The sequence below is a fragment of the Nyctereutes procyonoides genome, unplaced genomic scaffold (assembly GCF_905146905.1).
Source record: "Nyctereutes procyonoides isolate TBG_1078 unplaced genomic scaffold, NYPRO_anot_genome, whole genome shotgun sequence".
In the NCBI taxonomy this organism is placed as follows: domain Eukaryota; kingdom Metazoa; phylum Chordata; class Mammalia; order Carnivora; family Canidae; genus Nyctereutes; species Nyctereutes procyonoides.
This window is the reverse complement of record NW_026575051.1, coordinates 63,974,570-63,991,594: the sequence shown is the minus strand read 5'-3', so window position 1 is coordinate 63,991,594 and position 17,025 is coordinate 63,974,570. Positions and strand designations below refer to the sequence as shown.

Here is a 17,025-nt window from a genome sequence, read left to right as displayed (position 1 = left end):
GTTCATCTTTAAATTTTTCCCTCATTCTATGCAATTTACAATTCTTCAAAAATTAAAAGTAATTTTTCTGGAAGGAACACAATTTACAAGAAGACCTGTTTTAATTACATTTTGTGGTATTAATTTCAAAGGGAATAATAGCTGGCTCAGATTTTAGCAGTAACTTTTAAGATGTAAAGGGTGACAAACCTTCTGTGATTTGGGTAAGAGAGAAAAACACAAAATGAAACTAGGGTTAAGATTGTAGACAAAATGCATGTCCTGAGGTTCTGTGCACTGGCTAGAGATGACAAAATCTTCTGCACTTTTCTAGTTGCCAAATTAAAGAGGGACCCACAAATTTGGTGAAACTGGAGCGGAGAGAGAGAGGAAGTCATTTTGGGCTGGGACCGAGATGGTGGGAACCCAGGACTGGCATGTTAAGGGTGGTAGGAGAGGCATGGAATCCAAACCCCCAAAATAGTAAAACGATGTAGGATGTTAGATGGTATAGTGGCAATAAAATGGAACATAAGGTAGGATGGGGAGTGCAGACAGGGTGAGGGAGAGAGCCTCGAGGATATTCGAGGAATAGCAAATCAGACAAAAGAAATCTCTGAAGAGCACTGCAGTGGAAGACTTGTCTGGCACATTCAGGAGCAGCAGGGAGGCCAGTGTGGCTAGAGTGGAGTGAGGTTCAGAGCTGAGGAGATGGGGGCAAAGAGAGAGGGAAGAGGGACCCACAACCAGCAGTTATGAAGTTTATAGTGACATAAATAGAAGCTCAGCTACTCCCAGCATGTAGGGTTTAGAAAAATGTTTTTCTGTGCATACTCATAAAATGAATGAAGAATTCTCTCAACAGTATCTCCTAGCTAATGTGGTGTCAAACGCTTTAGATAACGTCCCTCATTCTAGGCTGGTAGCATAACACTAAAGTGCAGTTCAGTACAAATTATTTTTTAGGGACCTGAAACTGCAGTTCAAATAGGCAATTCTCTCGTGCTCTGGCTCTGTTCAACAAGGAAATGTAAGCATGTGTAAAATAGTAATTTTTGACTAGTGATTCTCTTTTGGGTCACATATTTCTTTGGGAAAATTAGTCTGGATCCGTCTCTTCCCCAGTGCATGCCTGTAGAATCACACCAAATTTTGCATGTTAATTAGAATTAGTTCACAATTTCAGAGGGTTCACACCTCTGTGTGAACTCATCCATAAACTCCAAGCTGAATACCCTTGGTCTAGAGGAACAAGAAGGCTGCAGTAAGCATAGATAGAAAAACCTGGAGCCTGACATTATTTGTACTGAGAGGACAGATTCATCTGCTTTAACAGGAAGCCAAATTGAGGATAAGATTGATTTCCATTTATGAAAGTAGATGCGCCTGTCGGGACAGGTTTGAACAAAAGACATTTATTCCACTTTGTCAGGAATGTGGTTGGGAATATGATTTTTCTTAGAGAGCTACTGAATCTACTGTAACGCACTAAAAAGGATCCCAAAGCTCCCTCCTATAAAGAAAGCTATGGTAATTTTAGTCTGGAAAAATTGTGAGGCAGATGTTACCAAGAACCGTCTGAGTGACTTAAAAAAAAAAATGCAATATGTTGGTATTTTTGGTATTTGGTATTCTTGGTAAAGAGTTCATAGAATGTTTAAGCATTTATAGATTCTTGGAGAACTTAAAATCCTTCTGTAATCTTAGGAACTGAATGATTATTTGCTTTTGGGATCATGTATCTTTGAACCACTTCATGGTGAAAACCTCTTGTTTATCCAGTTACGTTGACTTAATATTTTCATTGATTGTGGTTTTTTTTGCATTGCAGTGTTTTAATCTTGGGTGCTTCAGGCGGAGTTGGTACTTTTGCCATACAGGTAAGACAGTTTTTTTTAAATCTGGGATTAGAAAGATGATTTCCATGAATTTATAAATTAACATCTTATAAATTATTTTTTCAGAATAGTTGAGAGGAAGGTAGGCTCAGTAAATTCGTCATAATTTCAGCTTGTTCTTCTTTTTTACTTATTTATTCATGAGCGATGCAGGGAGAGAGAGGCAGAGACACAGGCAGAGGGAGAAACAGGCTCCATGCAGGGAACCTGATACGGGACTTGATCCTGGGACCCCAGAGTCACAACCTGAGCCAAAGGCAGACGGTCAACCACTGAGCCACCTATGTGCTCCTCAGTTTGTTCTTCTAAGAAGAAATTTCCTAATGTGGAAGAAAGCATCAACTTTTCTAGGAGTTTAATATATGACTTAGTTTGTGGTTATCCTCTACAGCAACTATAGGAAAACATTTAGGGAGGAAGGCTAGGGGTAGTGCAGGCAGATAGAAATTTGCAATTTGGTAGAAATGGATAAGTTGATTCTAGAATGTATATAGACATGCAGTGGTCAAATTCCTATAAAGATGGCAGTTTTACCCCAAAGTGATCTACAGATTCAGTGCAGTCCTATCAATGAGAACTGCCTGTTTTGCCTAAATGAACAAGCTGATCCTAAAATGCATATGGAATTGCAAGAGACCCAAATTGACCATCTTTAAAAAGGACAAAGTTGGAGGATGCACATTTCTCAATCTTAAAACAATACAAAACTATAGTAACCAAAACAATATGATACTGGCATAAAGATAAACATACAGATCAGTGAAATAGAATTGAGCATCTAGAAATAAAACCATACATCTGTGGCCAATTGAAATTTGACTAGGAAGGCAAGACCATTAAACATGGAAAAGAGTAGTCTTTTTAATATAAGTAATGGTGCTGAAACAGCTAGATATCCACATTCAAAAGAATGAAGTTGGCCCCCTACTTCATATCATATGTGAAAACTAAATCACCCTGGGTAGAGCTAAAACTATTAAACTTTTAGAAGAAAAGAAGAGTAAATCTTCATGACTTTGGATTTGGCAACAGAGTTTTAGGTATGACACCCAAAACATAAGCAACAGAAGTAAAACAACAACAACAACAAAACCTGACAAATTGGACTTGTGAAAATTAAAAGCTTTTTGTACATCAAGAGACCCCATTAAAAAAGGAAAAAGACAAAACACAGGGGGCAAATATTTGCAAATCAATTCTCTAATAAGGGTATAATATCCAGAAAATGTAAGAATTCTTAGAACTCAACAAAAGACAACCCAATTAAAAATTTACCCAAGAACATGAATAGACATTTTTTTCCCAGAGAAAATATACAAATGGATAATAAGCCCATGGAAAGATATCCAGCATCATTAGTCATTAGGGAAATGCAAATAGAAACCATGGTAAGAGATCACTTCACACCCACTAAAATGGCTATTTAAAAAAAAGAAAATGGAGACACCTGGGTGGCTTAGGGGTTGAGCATCTGCCTTCGGCTTAGGCGTGATCCTGGAGTTCCAGGATTGAGTACCACATCAGGCTTCCCACAGGGAGCCTGCTTCTCCCTCTGCCTGTGTTTCTGCCTCTCTCTCTGTGTCTCTCATTAATAAATAAATCTTTTTTATTTTTATTTTATTTTATTTTTAAATATTTTATTTATTTATTCATAGAGACGGAGAGAGAGGCAGAGACACAGGCAGAGGGAGAAGCAGGCATCATACAGAGAGCCCGACGTGGGACTCGTTCCAGGGTCTCCAGGATCACGCCCTGGGCTGTAGGCGGCGCTAAACCGCTGCACCACCGGGGCTGCCCAATAAGTCTTTTTTTAAAAATAAAATCTAAAAAAAGAAAAAGAAAACGGAAAATAACAATGTTGACCAGAATGCAGAGAAACTGAAACCCTTGTCCACACTAGTGGGAATGTAAAATGCAGTCGCTATGGAAAACAACCTGGAAGTTCCTTAAAATGTTAAACCTAGGATTCCCATCTGACATGGCATTTCCATTCCAAGGTATATAACTAAGAGAAATGAAAATGCATGTTCAGGCAAAAATGGGTACACGGATGTCCATAGCAGCATCAGTATTCATGGTAGCCAAAGAGCAGAAGCAACCCTAATGTCTATCAACTGATGAATGAACAAAATGTGGTATATGCAAGAGTGAACTATTACTCAGCCATTAAAAAGAATGAAGTTCTGAAGCATGAATACAACATTGATAAACCTTCAAAACATTATGCTAAGTGAAAGAATCTGGACACAAAGGATCACATTGTGTAAGGTTCCATTTATATCCTGTCCACAAGAAGCAAATCCATAGAGAAAGCCAGGAGCTGGGGGCGAAAAGCAGGAGGAATGACTGCTTAATGGGCATGGGGTTTATTTTTGGGATGAGGAAAATGTTCTAGAATTAGACAATGGTGATGATGACACAACATTGTGAATGTATGTAATGAATTGTGTGTTTTTAAATTGCTTAAATGTTGAATTTTAAGGTTTTTTTTTTTTTAAGATTTTATTTATTTATTCATGAGAAACTCAGAGAGGCAGAGACACAGGCAGAGGGAGAAGCAGGCTCAGTGCAGGGAGCCCGATGCAGGACTCGATCCCGGGTCTCCAGGATCACACCCTAGGCTGAAGGTGGCGCTAAACCGCTGAGCCACTCGGGCTGCCCTTGACTTCATTTTCATTCACCATTAGATACTGCTATGGTCTAAATGTTTGTATCCCTCATAAGTTCATATGTTCAATTCCTAATGTCAAGTGTGATGGTATTAGGAAGACGGCCTTTGGGAGATGACTAGCCATGAGGACAGATCCCTCATGAGTGACATTAATGCCCTTATGAAAGAGGTCCAGCAGAACTCCATAGCCCTTCCACCATATTGAGGACACAGAAGGCACTGGCTATGAATCAGGAAGAGCGTTCTCAACAGAATGTGACCATGCTGATGCCTTGATCTCAGACTTTCAGCCTCTAGAACTGTGAGAAATTCATTTCTGTTTATATGCAGCCCAGTCTGAGGTATTTTGTTAGAACAGCCCAGACTTAGACACCCAGGGCCTAGTCCAGAGACAGAGCAAATATCAGTTAATGAATAACTAGATGGAAGAAAAGAAAAGGAGAGAGGGTGGAAGGAAAAGAGAAATACCATATCCTGCTGGTTAGAGTATGAATTAGTCCAAGCACTTAGTAGATGATGCCAAGTGATTTCCCTAAATCTCATTATAAATTGCCCTATGCCAACTCAACCGTTCCACTTTTATGTATATACCCTATATGCACAGTTAATGTGCATGTTTACCAAAAGATATGTACCAGAATTAGAGATATCATCCCCTACTGGTAACAACTCAAATGTTTAACAACGGTGAAATGGACAAGTAAATTGTGGTATATTCATACACCAGAATGTTATATAGTCATGAAAACAGACTATAGTTGCACACAGTGAGGTACATGAATCTCATGAGCAGAATAATAGTGAAAGAATTCAGAGCCTGTGTCATTCCATTTAATGACATTCAGGAACAGGTGAAACTAAACAGTAGTGTTTAAGGATCCCAACGTAAAGAGTTAAACTCTTAAAAAAAAAAAAAAAAAGGCGTGCGGGTGGTAGAGGGAGGCAGTTGGCAGAAAGGGTCCTGTACTAGTCCAGATGGTGGTATTACTTCTAAAGGAGTGAGAGAACTTTGGGAAGGGGAAAGTAAGGATGCTCAGGAACATGGTGCATGTTCTAGTTATTAATCTAGAGTGATGCTGTTTGCTTTGTAATATGTTTATATTCCATGCACTTTTCTGTGCGTGTTTATACTTTACAACAAAAATATCTTAACAAAATTACAGAAATAGAACATTATCAAGGTTAAAAGTCATACAAAGTTATTACGAGAATAAAGAGTAGAATAACATATCTATAGACAGTAACAGCATATCATAAAACATGCCCACAAGACAGATCAGATGTGACTTAATAATTTCTAATTTTTTTTTAAGTTGGCTCCACACCCAATATGGGTCTTGAACTCACATGCTTTACTTCACTGCACCAAGAAGGCATCCCCAAATGTAACCTACAATTTCAAAACAAGTTTAAAAAATTAAAAGTATACAAGACATGGAAAAAAAAAAAAAAAACAAAACCCCGAGATAAAATGGAACTGGAAAAATTCAGGAAAAAAAAGTAAAAGCAGGGCAGCACCGGTGGCCCACGGTTTTAGGACCGCCTTTAGCCCGGGGTGTGATCCTGGAGACCCAGGATCAAGTCCCATGCTGGGCTCTCTGCATGGAGCCTGCTTCTCCCCTGCCTATGTCTCTGCCTCTCTCTCTCTCTCTCTCTCTCTCTCTCTCTCTCTCTCTGTCTGTCATGAATAAATAAATAAAATCTTTAAAAAAAAAAGTAAAAGCAAACAAAATTATTTAGCAATGAAGACTAAACTAGAAGGAATTCAATAGCAGATAAACAGAACACATAATGCCTTAAAGAGAAATAGAATATATAAATAGGAAGAATTTTTAATTACAAAAGAAACCAACAAGAACAGATTCAAGAGGAAGTGTCAGATTTGAAACAGGAAAGAAGATTGATGTATGGATAGTAGGAGTCTCTGAAGAGGAAAACAAGGGAATACAACAAATACTAAAATCTGTAATTCAAGAAACTTCTCTATTTTCCTGAAATTAAATGATTTGAAGCTACATACTAGATGACCATAGCACTTATCTAAGAACATGGACCTGGATTGAGCAGTATCAAGGAAAACCCTAGTTAGTAAAATTACTGGCTTTTAAGAAAAAGGGGCTGCTGGAATGGCTCAATTGGTTGCGTGATCTCAGCTCAGGTTGTGATCTCAGGCTCATGAGGTAGAGCCCTGTGTTGGGCTCCACTTTGAGAGTGGAGCCTACTTAAGAAAGGAAAAAAAAAAATCCTTGGGACACCTTAAAAAAAAAAATCGTGTGACTAGAAGTAAAATTAGATTAGCATCAGATTTTTTGACAGCAGTGCTGTAAAGCCGCGGGGGTGGGAGGGGGGGCAGTGCAGAATGGAGTAATATATTTAAGACACTCAAGCAAGAGTACACTAAGACTAATTTTACATACAGCAAAACTGGCCTTCATGTATAAAGGTCACATACGAACTGTTAATAACTTGTAGGAACTCAAGGAATACGGTCTTACCCTTTTCTGAGAAATGTACTAGAGCATGAACTTCTGACAGCTAAATGACTGGAGAGACCTCAAATTAAGGACTGCTGGTAAATGTTGAAATGTAAATTTATCTGTAGAACCATGAGCTTAGAAAGAGAGCACATTGTGTAACAGCCATAGCCTAAGACGAGGTAAATGCAGCACAACCCTTTTTTAAAAAGGGGGTGGAGGGAACTGGGAGAGCATATATGATAATTCTAATGCTTTCCTTAATCAGTTCAGTAGTAGTAATAATAACCTTAGTATTACTTAGAGATCATTTTGTGTGTAATATACAATAGAACAGATGAATATTTATAGTATATTTTAATTCTGTCACCCTGTGTCTCTGACAGCCAGGATCTTAGGTGTGGAAGAAAGGATAGACAGAAGTTAAGTAAAAGCTTTGTAGTCTTAAATTTGAATTGAAGTATCAATATGAACTCGAGAGACTTTATGCATGTAAAGCTACCTCTTGATAGATCATCGCTCACTAAAAGAATGCAGGACTTCTTGGAGAAATGGCAGATTCTAGAACTAGGGCACAAAATGTACAAGAATGAGCTGAGAATACATTCAACAGCAAGAGAACTATCAGACTACTCGAGTCGTATCAAAGAGACTTAGGAGCCGACTTGAAGAAACTCAAAGATATGACAAGTTGAGTTCCAGTAATAGTAATACAATGAATTAAAACCCTTCAAATACATTTAAAGCCATGAGTTCATTTTTTTTTTAAGTGGTCACTTTTGGAAAATGATGGGGAACTTATTTATTTTATAAACTGGTAAAGGGAAAATAATTATTTGTCTTGCCTTTCCTATACGAATTGTACACCTGAATAAGCAAAATAATATATGATGGGAGGTGTTAATTTTAAAAGTATTCCAACTACTAAATGTAAAAAGAATATCACTATTTTGCATCCACCATTAAACAGCAGTAAGACCTTAAGAGCAATAACCAGGGGATCCCTGAGTGGCTCAGCGGTTTAGCGCCTGCCTTTGGCCCAGGGCGAGATCCTGGAGTTCCGGGATTGGGTCCCGCTTCAGGCTTCTCTCTCTGCCTGTGTCTCTGCCTGTCTCTCTCTCGGTCTATCATAAATAAATAAGTAAATAAATAAGTAAATAAAATTTAAGAAAAGACAAAAGAGCAATGACCAGGCATTATGTGCCTGCTATGATTTTGCTAGCCACTATCCATAGTCTTGTAAGGAGATTGAAACAGAAAACACAGGGGATGAAGCAGCATGTGGAATTGCCCCCTGAGTGTGCAATCGGAAATCCCAGACTGCGGGAAACTCTGCAGGTCAAATGGCCTGGATTCGTCCACAAATTATAAGAAAGTGAAGGGCTGTTCAAAGAGAGACTTATAAAAGACCTCCTATTTTTATTCTTGGTGAATAAATTTTAATCATTTTTACCAGGTCTCTGACAGGTGGCTTCCTGTAGTTCTTGTTAAGATGAAGCACTTAGAGTTCTCTAGAGAGAAGTCTGAAAAATGTACACAGGGTGCCATGCGTTTAAAAAAAAAAAAAACATAGCTGGTTTTTCTACTTTCCCCCCTCTTTGTTTTTGTTTTGTTTTTGTTTTGACAGGTAATGAAAGCATGGGATGCTCATGTGACAGCAGTTTGCTCTCAGGATGCCAGTGAACTTGTAAGGAAGCTTGGGGCAGATGATATAATTGATTACAAATCTGGAAATGTGGAAGAACAGTTGAAATCTTTAAAACCGTATGTATTAGAACGGTGTTCACTTTGGGAAGTGGGGACGAGGACGTATGATCATACAGGCTTGAATAGTTTGGTGACTTTGTAATTACATTGGAGTCTTAGAATCTTAAATACCCCGTAAGGAGTCATTTGGGGTGGTTTCTGTTTTAATTCCAGGTGTTCATACAGCACAGTGACATATGATATATATACTGAGGAAGATATTTTGCTTTCATGGTCTTTTGTTAATTTTTTTTAAGAATTTATTTATTTGGGCAGCCCGGGTGGCTCAGCGGTTTAGCGCCGCATCCAGCCCAGGGCGTGATCCTAGAGACCCGGGATTGAGTCCCACGTCAGGCTCCCTGCATGGAGCCTGCTTCTCCCTCTGCCTGTGTCTCTGTCTCGTTCTCTCTGTGTGTCTCTCATGAATAAATAAATAAAATCTTTGAAAAAAAATTTATTTATTTGACAGAGGAGAGCGAGAGCACATGTGCACAAGGCGGGGTGGGGGGGCGGGAATGGCAAGCAGAGGGGGGAAGGAGAAGCAGGCTCCCTGCTCAGCAGGGAGCCCAATTCAGGGCTTGAACCCAGGACCCTGGGATCATGACCTGAGCTGAAGGCAGACTATTAACACAGTCACCCAGGCGCCCCAGTCTTTTGTTAATTTTTTTTTTTATGGTGAAAAAATTTCTATTTAGATTTATAGCCAGCTGGACTCAGTTTAGATGATCCCAGTCTGATCAAGGTGTTGACCTTGGCCACATCAGTGTCCTAGGGCTTCTTCACAGCTTGTTTGATCTGGTGCTTATTGGCCTTGACATCCACAATGAACACAAGTGTGGTGTTGTCTTCTATTTTCTTCATGGCTGACTGAGTAGTCAGGGGGAACTTGATGATGGCATAGTGATCAAGCTTGTTTCTCCTGGGGGTGCTCTTTAGAGGATATTTGGGCTGCCTTGGGAGACGCAGGGTCTTGGGTTGTTGGAATGTAGGTGACGTTCTTCTTTTGTGTGACTTGCACGCCTTTCATCACCGCTTTCTTAGCTTTCAAAGCCTTTGCTTTGGCTTCGGCTTTGGGAGGGGCAGGGGCTTCCTTCTTCGCCTTTGGCGCCATCTTCATGAAAGGGCCTTTGGTTAATTTTTAAGTTAACTTTTATTGTTGGTTTGTAAGAAGTCTGAAGACAAAATTGGAAGGTATGTTCTGTTTGGTGGCATCTGTCACCACAGGAACAAATAGGGCAGTGTATGAAAATATACGATTAGCGCTAAACATGTTTTCAGTGTTTTGGCTTAAAAAGGGCTTCAGAGAAACAAAGGCAGTAGAAAATATTGGTGACCAGAGTACTGTGGATGTTCTCAGTACATCTGAATGCCGGGCTGTGGTTTGGTTTAATGTACCAAACAGAAGCAGACTCAGTGATTTGTTCAGACCCTGCTGGTTCTGACTGTGGTTTGGGCAGAAGTAGCGAGGGTGCTTATTAATCTGGTCTTCATCTACCAGGACAGAACTGCAGCTGAGAATACAACAGAGGAGTGTTTGGAAAGATGTTTTATTGCTTCTCTTTCAAAGGGTTTTCTTTTTTTCTGTTAGTCTTCAGAAGCCAATTATTCTTGCCCACTTTGAATAGAAGTATACAGTTGACCCTTGAACGGTGTGTGGGTAGGGACACTGACCTTCGTGTAGTCGAAAATCTGCATATAACCTCTGACTTTCCCAACATTTACTTTCATTAAATAGCCTACTATTGACCAGAAGCCTTAAAATAACACATAATAGTTAACACATATTTTGTATGTTATGTTATATACTTCACTCTTGAATAAAGTAAGCTAGAGAAAAGATGTTGCTAAGAAAATCATAAGAGAAAATACATTTTCAATATGTGTTGTGTTTATTGAAAAAAAAAATTGGGGGATCCCTGGGTGGCGCAGCGGTTTGGCGCCTGCCTTTGGCCCAGGGTGCGATCCTGGATACCCGGGTTCGAATCCCATATCGGGCTCCCGGTGCATGGAGCCTGCTTCTCCCTCGGCCTGTGTCTCTGCCTCTCTCTCTCTCTCTCTCTCTCTCTCTCTCTCTCTCTGTGACTATCATAAATAAATAAAAATTTATTTTAAAAAATTATTTAAAAAAAAAGAAAAAAAATTGGGTATAAATGGTCCTGTGCAGTTCAAACCTGTTCATGGGTTGATTATATTTTCATGGGTTTTAAAAACAAAAAACAAAGGGGAAGCCCCATTGGACGCCACCTAGCCCCTGTTAGCCAGCAGTGCCCACTCCCCAACAGTGGTATGGCCAAGAGCCAGCGAATCCCTGCTCCTTCAACTCTGCAGCACCAGCCCTGCCAGTGTTCCAGACACGTGATACAGATACAGTGGTGAATAAGACAAATGCCCCCCACCCCCACCCCACCACCCTCCCATGGGGCTTCCATTCTAGTCAGGAAGGTTTCAGGTGGTAAGTGCTCTCAAGAAGACTGATACAGGAATAGAGGGGAAAAATGATCAAGGGAGGCCCTTTTTGAAAAGGAGGGGTTTGGGTGATGCCTGAGTGGCTCAGCGGTTGAGCGTCTGCCTTTGGCTCAGGGTGTGATCCCAGAGGTCCAGGATCGAGTCCTGCATCAGGCTCCTCATAGGGAGCCTGCTCCTCCCTCTGCCTGTGTCTTTGCCTCTGTCTCTCATGAATAAATAATACAATCTTTAAAAAAATTAAAAGCGGGGTTTAAGAAGGCCTCTGAGGCACTGGAGCAGAAGGTTTGCAGAGCCAGCCAGGAGAATGGATTTTTTTTGTTTTTTTGGTGGTTTTGTTTGTTTGTTTTTGGTTCCCTGCTCTATCCCCTTCACCCGGAGCAGTGTAGTAACGTATGATACATGCTCAATAAAAATTTGTTCAATGAATTACTGAGGGAATCAAAGGGAAGAGCACTTGTTCAGGTCAAGATAACAGCAAATACAAAGCCACCATGTCAGGAACACACTTGATATATTTGAGGAATCGCACTGTCTCTTGGAGAGATGTTGTCAGCTACTTCCTGCCTGTGCATCAGCACCTAGGTCTCTCTAGGTCTCTGACAGCTGGCTTCTAGATAGTAGAGTTTCTGTTGCTCTCGTGTCTTCCGCTGCTTCTAGGAATAGCAGCACGAGACTGAGGCCTATGCCAACCCATTCCCCTCTACCTTAAGTTTTATATATGTCTAGAATTTGTCATGAGGGAACGGAGACTCTGCTGATGGAAAGCTGCAGCATACTCCGGCTGGCCCCCAAAAGTTCGCTATGGTTTGCCCCTCTCCATCTCTCACTGTGGACTCGCTGCTTTTGCTTGCCCTTTCCTGGCTGGGGAATCTCTCTAGCTTGCAGATGCCAGGCTGTGACTTTATTTTTGACTGCTTTCGTTGCAGTTGATCTTTGTAACTTTTGCCTGGAGTTTGGCCTCTGAATCCACCAAGAATACATTTATTTCTCCTTTAGCAGCTTCGTAGATTTGAATTTTAGACTTTTACAGCAGGAAGGGGCTTTGAAGTCCCTCCATCCTGTTCTGTCCTGTTATAGTTGAGAAAGTAAGGGACAGGGGACTTGGGAGTTTTCTCATGTTCAAGGTCGTGCCACTTAAGCGCTAGTGGGAGAGCTGAGACTACAATCTGCCTCTGGACGGCTCTTTCAAGCACTGCCATTTCTGTAATGCCAGGTTGCTTGTAAGTTTTATCTAAATTCAGTATCTTCATGTTTGTTCAAAACTTGGGAATGAAGTAGAAGCTTCAAGCCCTAAAAATCATTGTGTTCTCTCCTAATAAGAAGAGTAGTCCTTGAATAAGGTCACTCCCCTTTCTGTCAGTTCTCATTTGTCCTTGAATTTGGTTCTGTGAAAGGCAGGCTCAAGATCCACAAATTTGGCCAAAGCTGTTTTTTGTTTGTTTGTTTTTTAGAAGCTTTGATGTTTGACTTCGTCCAGATGAATTTAGAAGGGAAAAAGGATTTACCAAGAAGGAATTCATTTATTAACTTACTTAACAGATAAGCATGCATTTTCTAAATAGATACTTTTACAAAAGTATTGAAAAGCGTTCTGGGGTTTTCTCCCCTGTAAGCGGGAGGGCAGTGATGATAGCAGGTTTGCATTAGACGTAAGGAGTGGAGAGTCCGTCAGTTCCTGTAGATACCGTGGGACTGGGTTTGGGGGCAAATTAGAACAGAATTGAAGATGGAGCAGATTGCTGATTTCTCTCCACATTGTCCTGATACTGTACGTGAAGCTGGAAAATAGGAGTAAATTCCACACGAAGAGGATGCTTCTACCGGCAGTTCCGGTTATGGGGGGAATAAAAGCAAATCATTCTGTTGGTCAAAACCTTTCATACTTGCAAGTATTCAAGCACACTAAAGAATACTTTGACTTATATTGAATGGGTAGCTTTGCAGTTTTCCATAAAGCTTAGGTCAGGGTTTCTCAACCTTGGCAAGCTTGTATTCTGAACTATTGACATTTTGGACTAGATAATTTTTTTGTTGTGAGGGGCGGTTCTGGGCACTCTGGGTATAAACATCACCCCTGGCCTCTTGGTGCCAGTGGCCCTTTCACACCCCCTTTCCCAACAGTGACAACTAAAAATGTCTCTCAATCTTGCCTCACGTGTCCCCTGCGGACCAAAGATGCCCTCAGTTGAGAGCCACTTGTTTAGGTCATTTTTAAGTATTGGAAAAATGATACCATTTTATGACAAAAAAAATAGTCACATTTGACCTATTTTGGAGAAAAGCCAGAGTCAGTGAGTGGGTGTGCCTTCTTGTCCTTTGTCAGAGCAATCATCTCTTCTGGGTGGCATGGTGCAGCGAGGCTTGGGAACGGTCGTTGAAATAAACCCAATCGCTAACTGGTGTTGGGAATGGAGGGGGATTGGAGCCATAGTAAAGACTGACAAGGATGGTTTTATTTGATTTTTTTTTTCTCTCTCTCCAGGTTTGATTTCATTCTTGATAATGTTGGTGGATCCACTGAAACATGGGCTCTAAATTTTCTCAAGAAATGGTCAGGAGCCACGTATGTGACCTTGGTGACCCCTTTTCTCCTAAACATGGACCGATTGGGCATAGCGGATGGCATGCTGCAGACCGGAGTCACCGTGGGTTCTAAGGCATTAAAGGTAGTGAGAGCAAGCGAACGCCTCCTGTTTCTGGAAATTGCTTTCCACCTAGCCAGGTTCTTTTTGTCTTGGAGGCAGCATGGCACAGTGGCTGTGGTATGGACTCTGGAGTCACACACTGACCAGATTCCAATTCTGGTCTACACTTAATAGCTGTGTCACCTACAAGTTACTTAATGTCCCTAGACGTCAGTATCTTTGCCCATAAGGTGAAACTAATAGGGCAGCTACCTTACTGCATGTCCTAAGGGTTAAATGATAATCCATGTAAAGAATTGGCCCAAGACTTAAACACTCTTATTTAAATGTTAAGACTTTATTATTAGCAATTATTACCTTTCTTGATTCCATCTGATAGACCCTCTGCTTTCTTCTTGCCTATACCAGGCTCACGTATGGAAGGGCGGAAGCTTTATTAAAAAGACAGCATAGAGGGATCCCTGGGTGGCGCAGCAGTTTAGCGCCTGCCTTTGGCCCAGGGCGCGATCCTGGAGACCCGGGATCGAATCCCACGTCGGGCTCCCGGTGCATGGAGCCTGCTTCTCCCTCTGCCTGTGTCTCTGCCTCTCTCTCTCTGTGTGTGTGACTATCATTAAAAAAAAAAAAAAGACAGCATAGAGCTGGCTGGTTGTTTTCATGGTAGTCACATTGGAACACACCAGTGATTTCTAGCCTGGGGCCTTCTGACCTGTAGAGGTCCATGGGCATTTTTTTGAATATCAGGAACCCAGAGGAAATTGTGTTCTTACTTTAGTGAGACCACAAAGGCAAATAGAACAGCCATGCTTTTTCTGGAATTTTATCAACTTGTCCTAACACTGCACATCCCACATGAATCAAATACTCTAGCTGTTGAGCATTTCTGAGACTTGCTGAGTATATCTGACTCTGCCACTGTGGCCACTGTTAACAGAGCTATAAGGAGCCCTCATTACCCAACCCAACAATGGCCGTGTGTGGTGGGTCTTGAGGACAAGTACACTGCAGCCATAGCTGCAGGGCTGACGCCAGGGCTTGAGTTTGTGCTCTTTAATTAACACCATAGCCTGTCGTTCCATGGTGGGGACAGGCTTATATCATTTCATGTTATCCACTCTTGGTGATTCTAGATCATTGGCTTGAAATCTGTATGAAGTTGAAATGATGTAAGTGATGTAAGTGATAAGCAAAGAAAAAAATTCTATTTTTTTAATTAGACAAGATTCTTCAAACTCAGGAAAAAGACAGTAGAAGTCTCCTCAGTGGGCCAAAAGGTTGTGAGTTATTATGTCAAGCTAACCAATGCCTGACCCTTTTGTATGGAGGCAATGGCTCAGTGATTATCTTTAGCATCTCTTTATTCTAGAAATTAATTTGGGACCTTTTTGAGGGTGAAATTGAGGACTTTAGCCTCTTGAATTTTGTGGACTACATACTGAGAGGGCTGTGACAGTGGAGACCACCGCTCTGTCCTTAGGAAGCAGGTCTGTTACCGGAGGTGAACAAACAGGGCCCTGTGCTTTGGTGCTTTGTTTTCCTCTGATTCAGGTGGCAACCGGAAACGGTGTCCACAGGGTGCTTTGGTGTGGAAAAAGGAATCTTAGCTGTTCTTTGTCTCTTCTTTAGCTTTTCAGAAAACCCAGGTTTTCCAAGTGCTTCAAGATCTAAGTTTAACTTTTCCATAAGGTTTCGTAGTTTGTACTTCAGTGAGACCTCTTCCAAGTTAACCTTCTGAGTTGTCCTCTGAGAGTAGAACAGGCATCTTCTCTTTCCTCCTACTTGAAAGAGGATAGTGGTAATCTCGTGTGAAAACCTTTTAAGTAGTTTCTGATGTCTTTCTGAGAATGTGCACAGTTAAAGCCTCATTGTAATGCTCCAGACTCCTGCCTGCTTTGCTTTACTTTCTCCTGGAATGGTCTGGAAAAAATACACAGGCCCCTTAGAGCAGAGTATAAAAATTCTGCTGTTGCAGACCAGAAAGTTTCACTTTACAGGGCAACATGCTATAAAGAATTATAGACATGGCATTTTTGACCATTGCTGTTCTTTTCTTTAAAACCTTAAGCGGTTACCAGAATGTTTTAATTGTCTGAGGCCAGGCCTTAGGGAGAAGTACACGAACAGGTCTTTTGTGATTGTAATGAGGTGGGCCTGCTGTAAACTTGGGCTGCCCTCAGTGCCTTCAAATGGTACTTTTTTTTCCCCCTTTTTTTGTTTAACTTCTTTTGCCCTGAGCAGTGCTCCCCCAAGCCTCTTTCATGCTATGACACCCATAGAAAATTGTTAGTGCTTGAATAGATGTTGAGGCTGTTCTGGGCCAAGAGCAACTCTCAGGAGGTTTAGGTCAGCCCAGGCTCTGTCTTGCTACCCTGAGGGCTGAGGGGACTCAATCTTCCCACATCTATTCTGGGTGAGATTGGCTCTGTTTACAGCTGAGGTCCTGGCATAATTATTAATGATGACTCATTGAACTCTCAGGACAGTCCCAGGTTAGATAATAAATTACAGGGTCACTCATCCAAACCAGTAAGCCATTCCTCATACAACCATTGCAAAGCTCTGCCCAGACAGCAGCTTGGTTTCGTTTGTGTTTCTATAATCCTAAAATCCAATTTAGTATTGCCCCAACCTTTCCTCAATAAAGTTTGCTTTCAGCACTAGATAAATATTTATCGAATAATAAAAATATAAATATTTATGTGAGTGATACTTTCTTTGTATCAGGTACTTTGCATTCATTCTCGTTTAATCCTTCCAACAGCCCTGTGAGCAAGGTAGTGGTATTACCATTCTTTAGGCCAGGAAACTGGCTGAAAGAGGTAGCTTGACCTAAATAACACAGCTATTAAGTGCCTGAGCTAGCGTAGCAGGGGAGTTCCACTACACTTGACCACTTTGTGCACTTGACAATTTACAGCGTGCTGAGGGATTGTGAGACAGGCAGGTACAGGGAGGGAGAACCCCTGGTACTGGCTATTCCCATACCTCTGGATAGCTCCCATCTGAGGAAGTTCAGTTAGGCAGGTTATTGAGGTATGTATGATGGAGAACCTCAGTCCGCTTGTTGTTTTGGTAATGGCCTACCCTACCTTTGACAGAAAGACTAACAGTTAAAAGTGAGTATGGCAAAGTGGTCTTGAACCCTC

The 17,025-nt window shown here is 41.1% G+C and overlaps 1 protein-coding gene across 4 annotated transcripts in view; it reads left to right on the top strand.

Moving 5' to 3' along the window:
- Positions 1 to 17,025, top strand: part of RTN4IP1 (reticulon 4 interacting protein 1) — a 46,205-nt gene that overhangs the window by 19,196 nt on the left and 9,984 nt on the right. For all 4 annotated transcript variants that reach the window (XM_055329596.1, XM_055329595.1, XM_055329598.1 and 1 more), the window contains 3 exons: positions 1,811 to 1,859; positions 8,650 to 8,786; positions 13,717 to 13,900. In XM_055329596.1, coding sequence (XP_055185571.1) covers positions 1,811 to 1,859; positions 8,650 to 8,786; positions 13,717 to 13,900 — 370 coding nt within the window. The remainder of the gene's footprint in view (positions 1 to 1,810; positions 1,860 to 8,649; positions 8,787 to 13,716; positions 13,901 to 17,025) is intronic.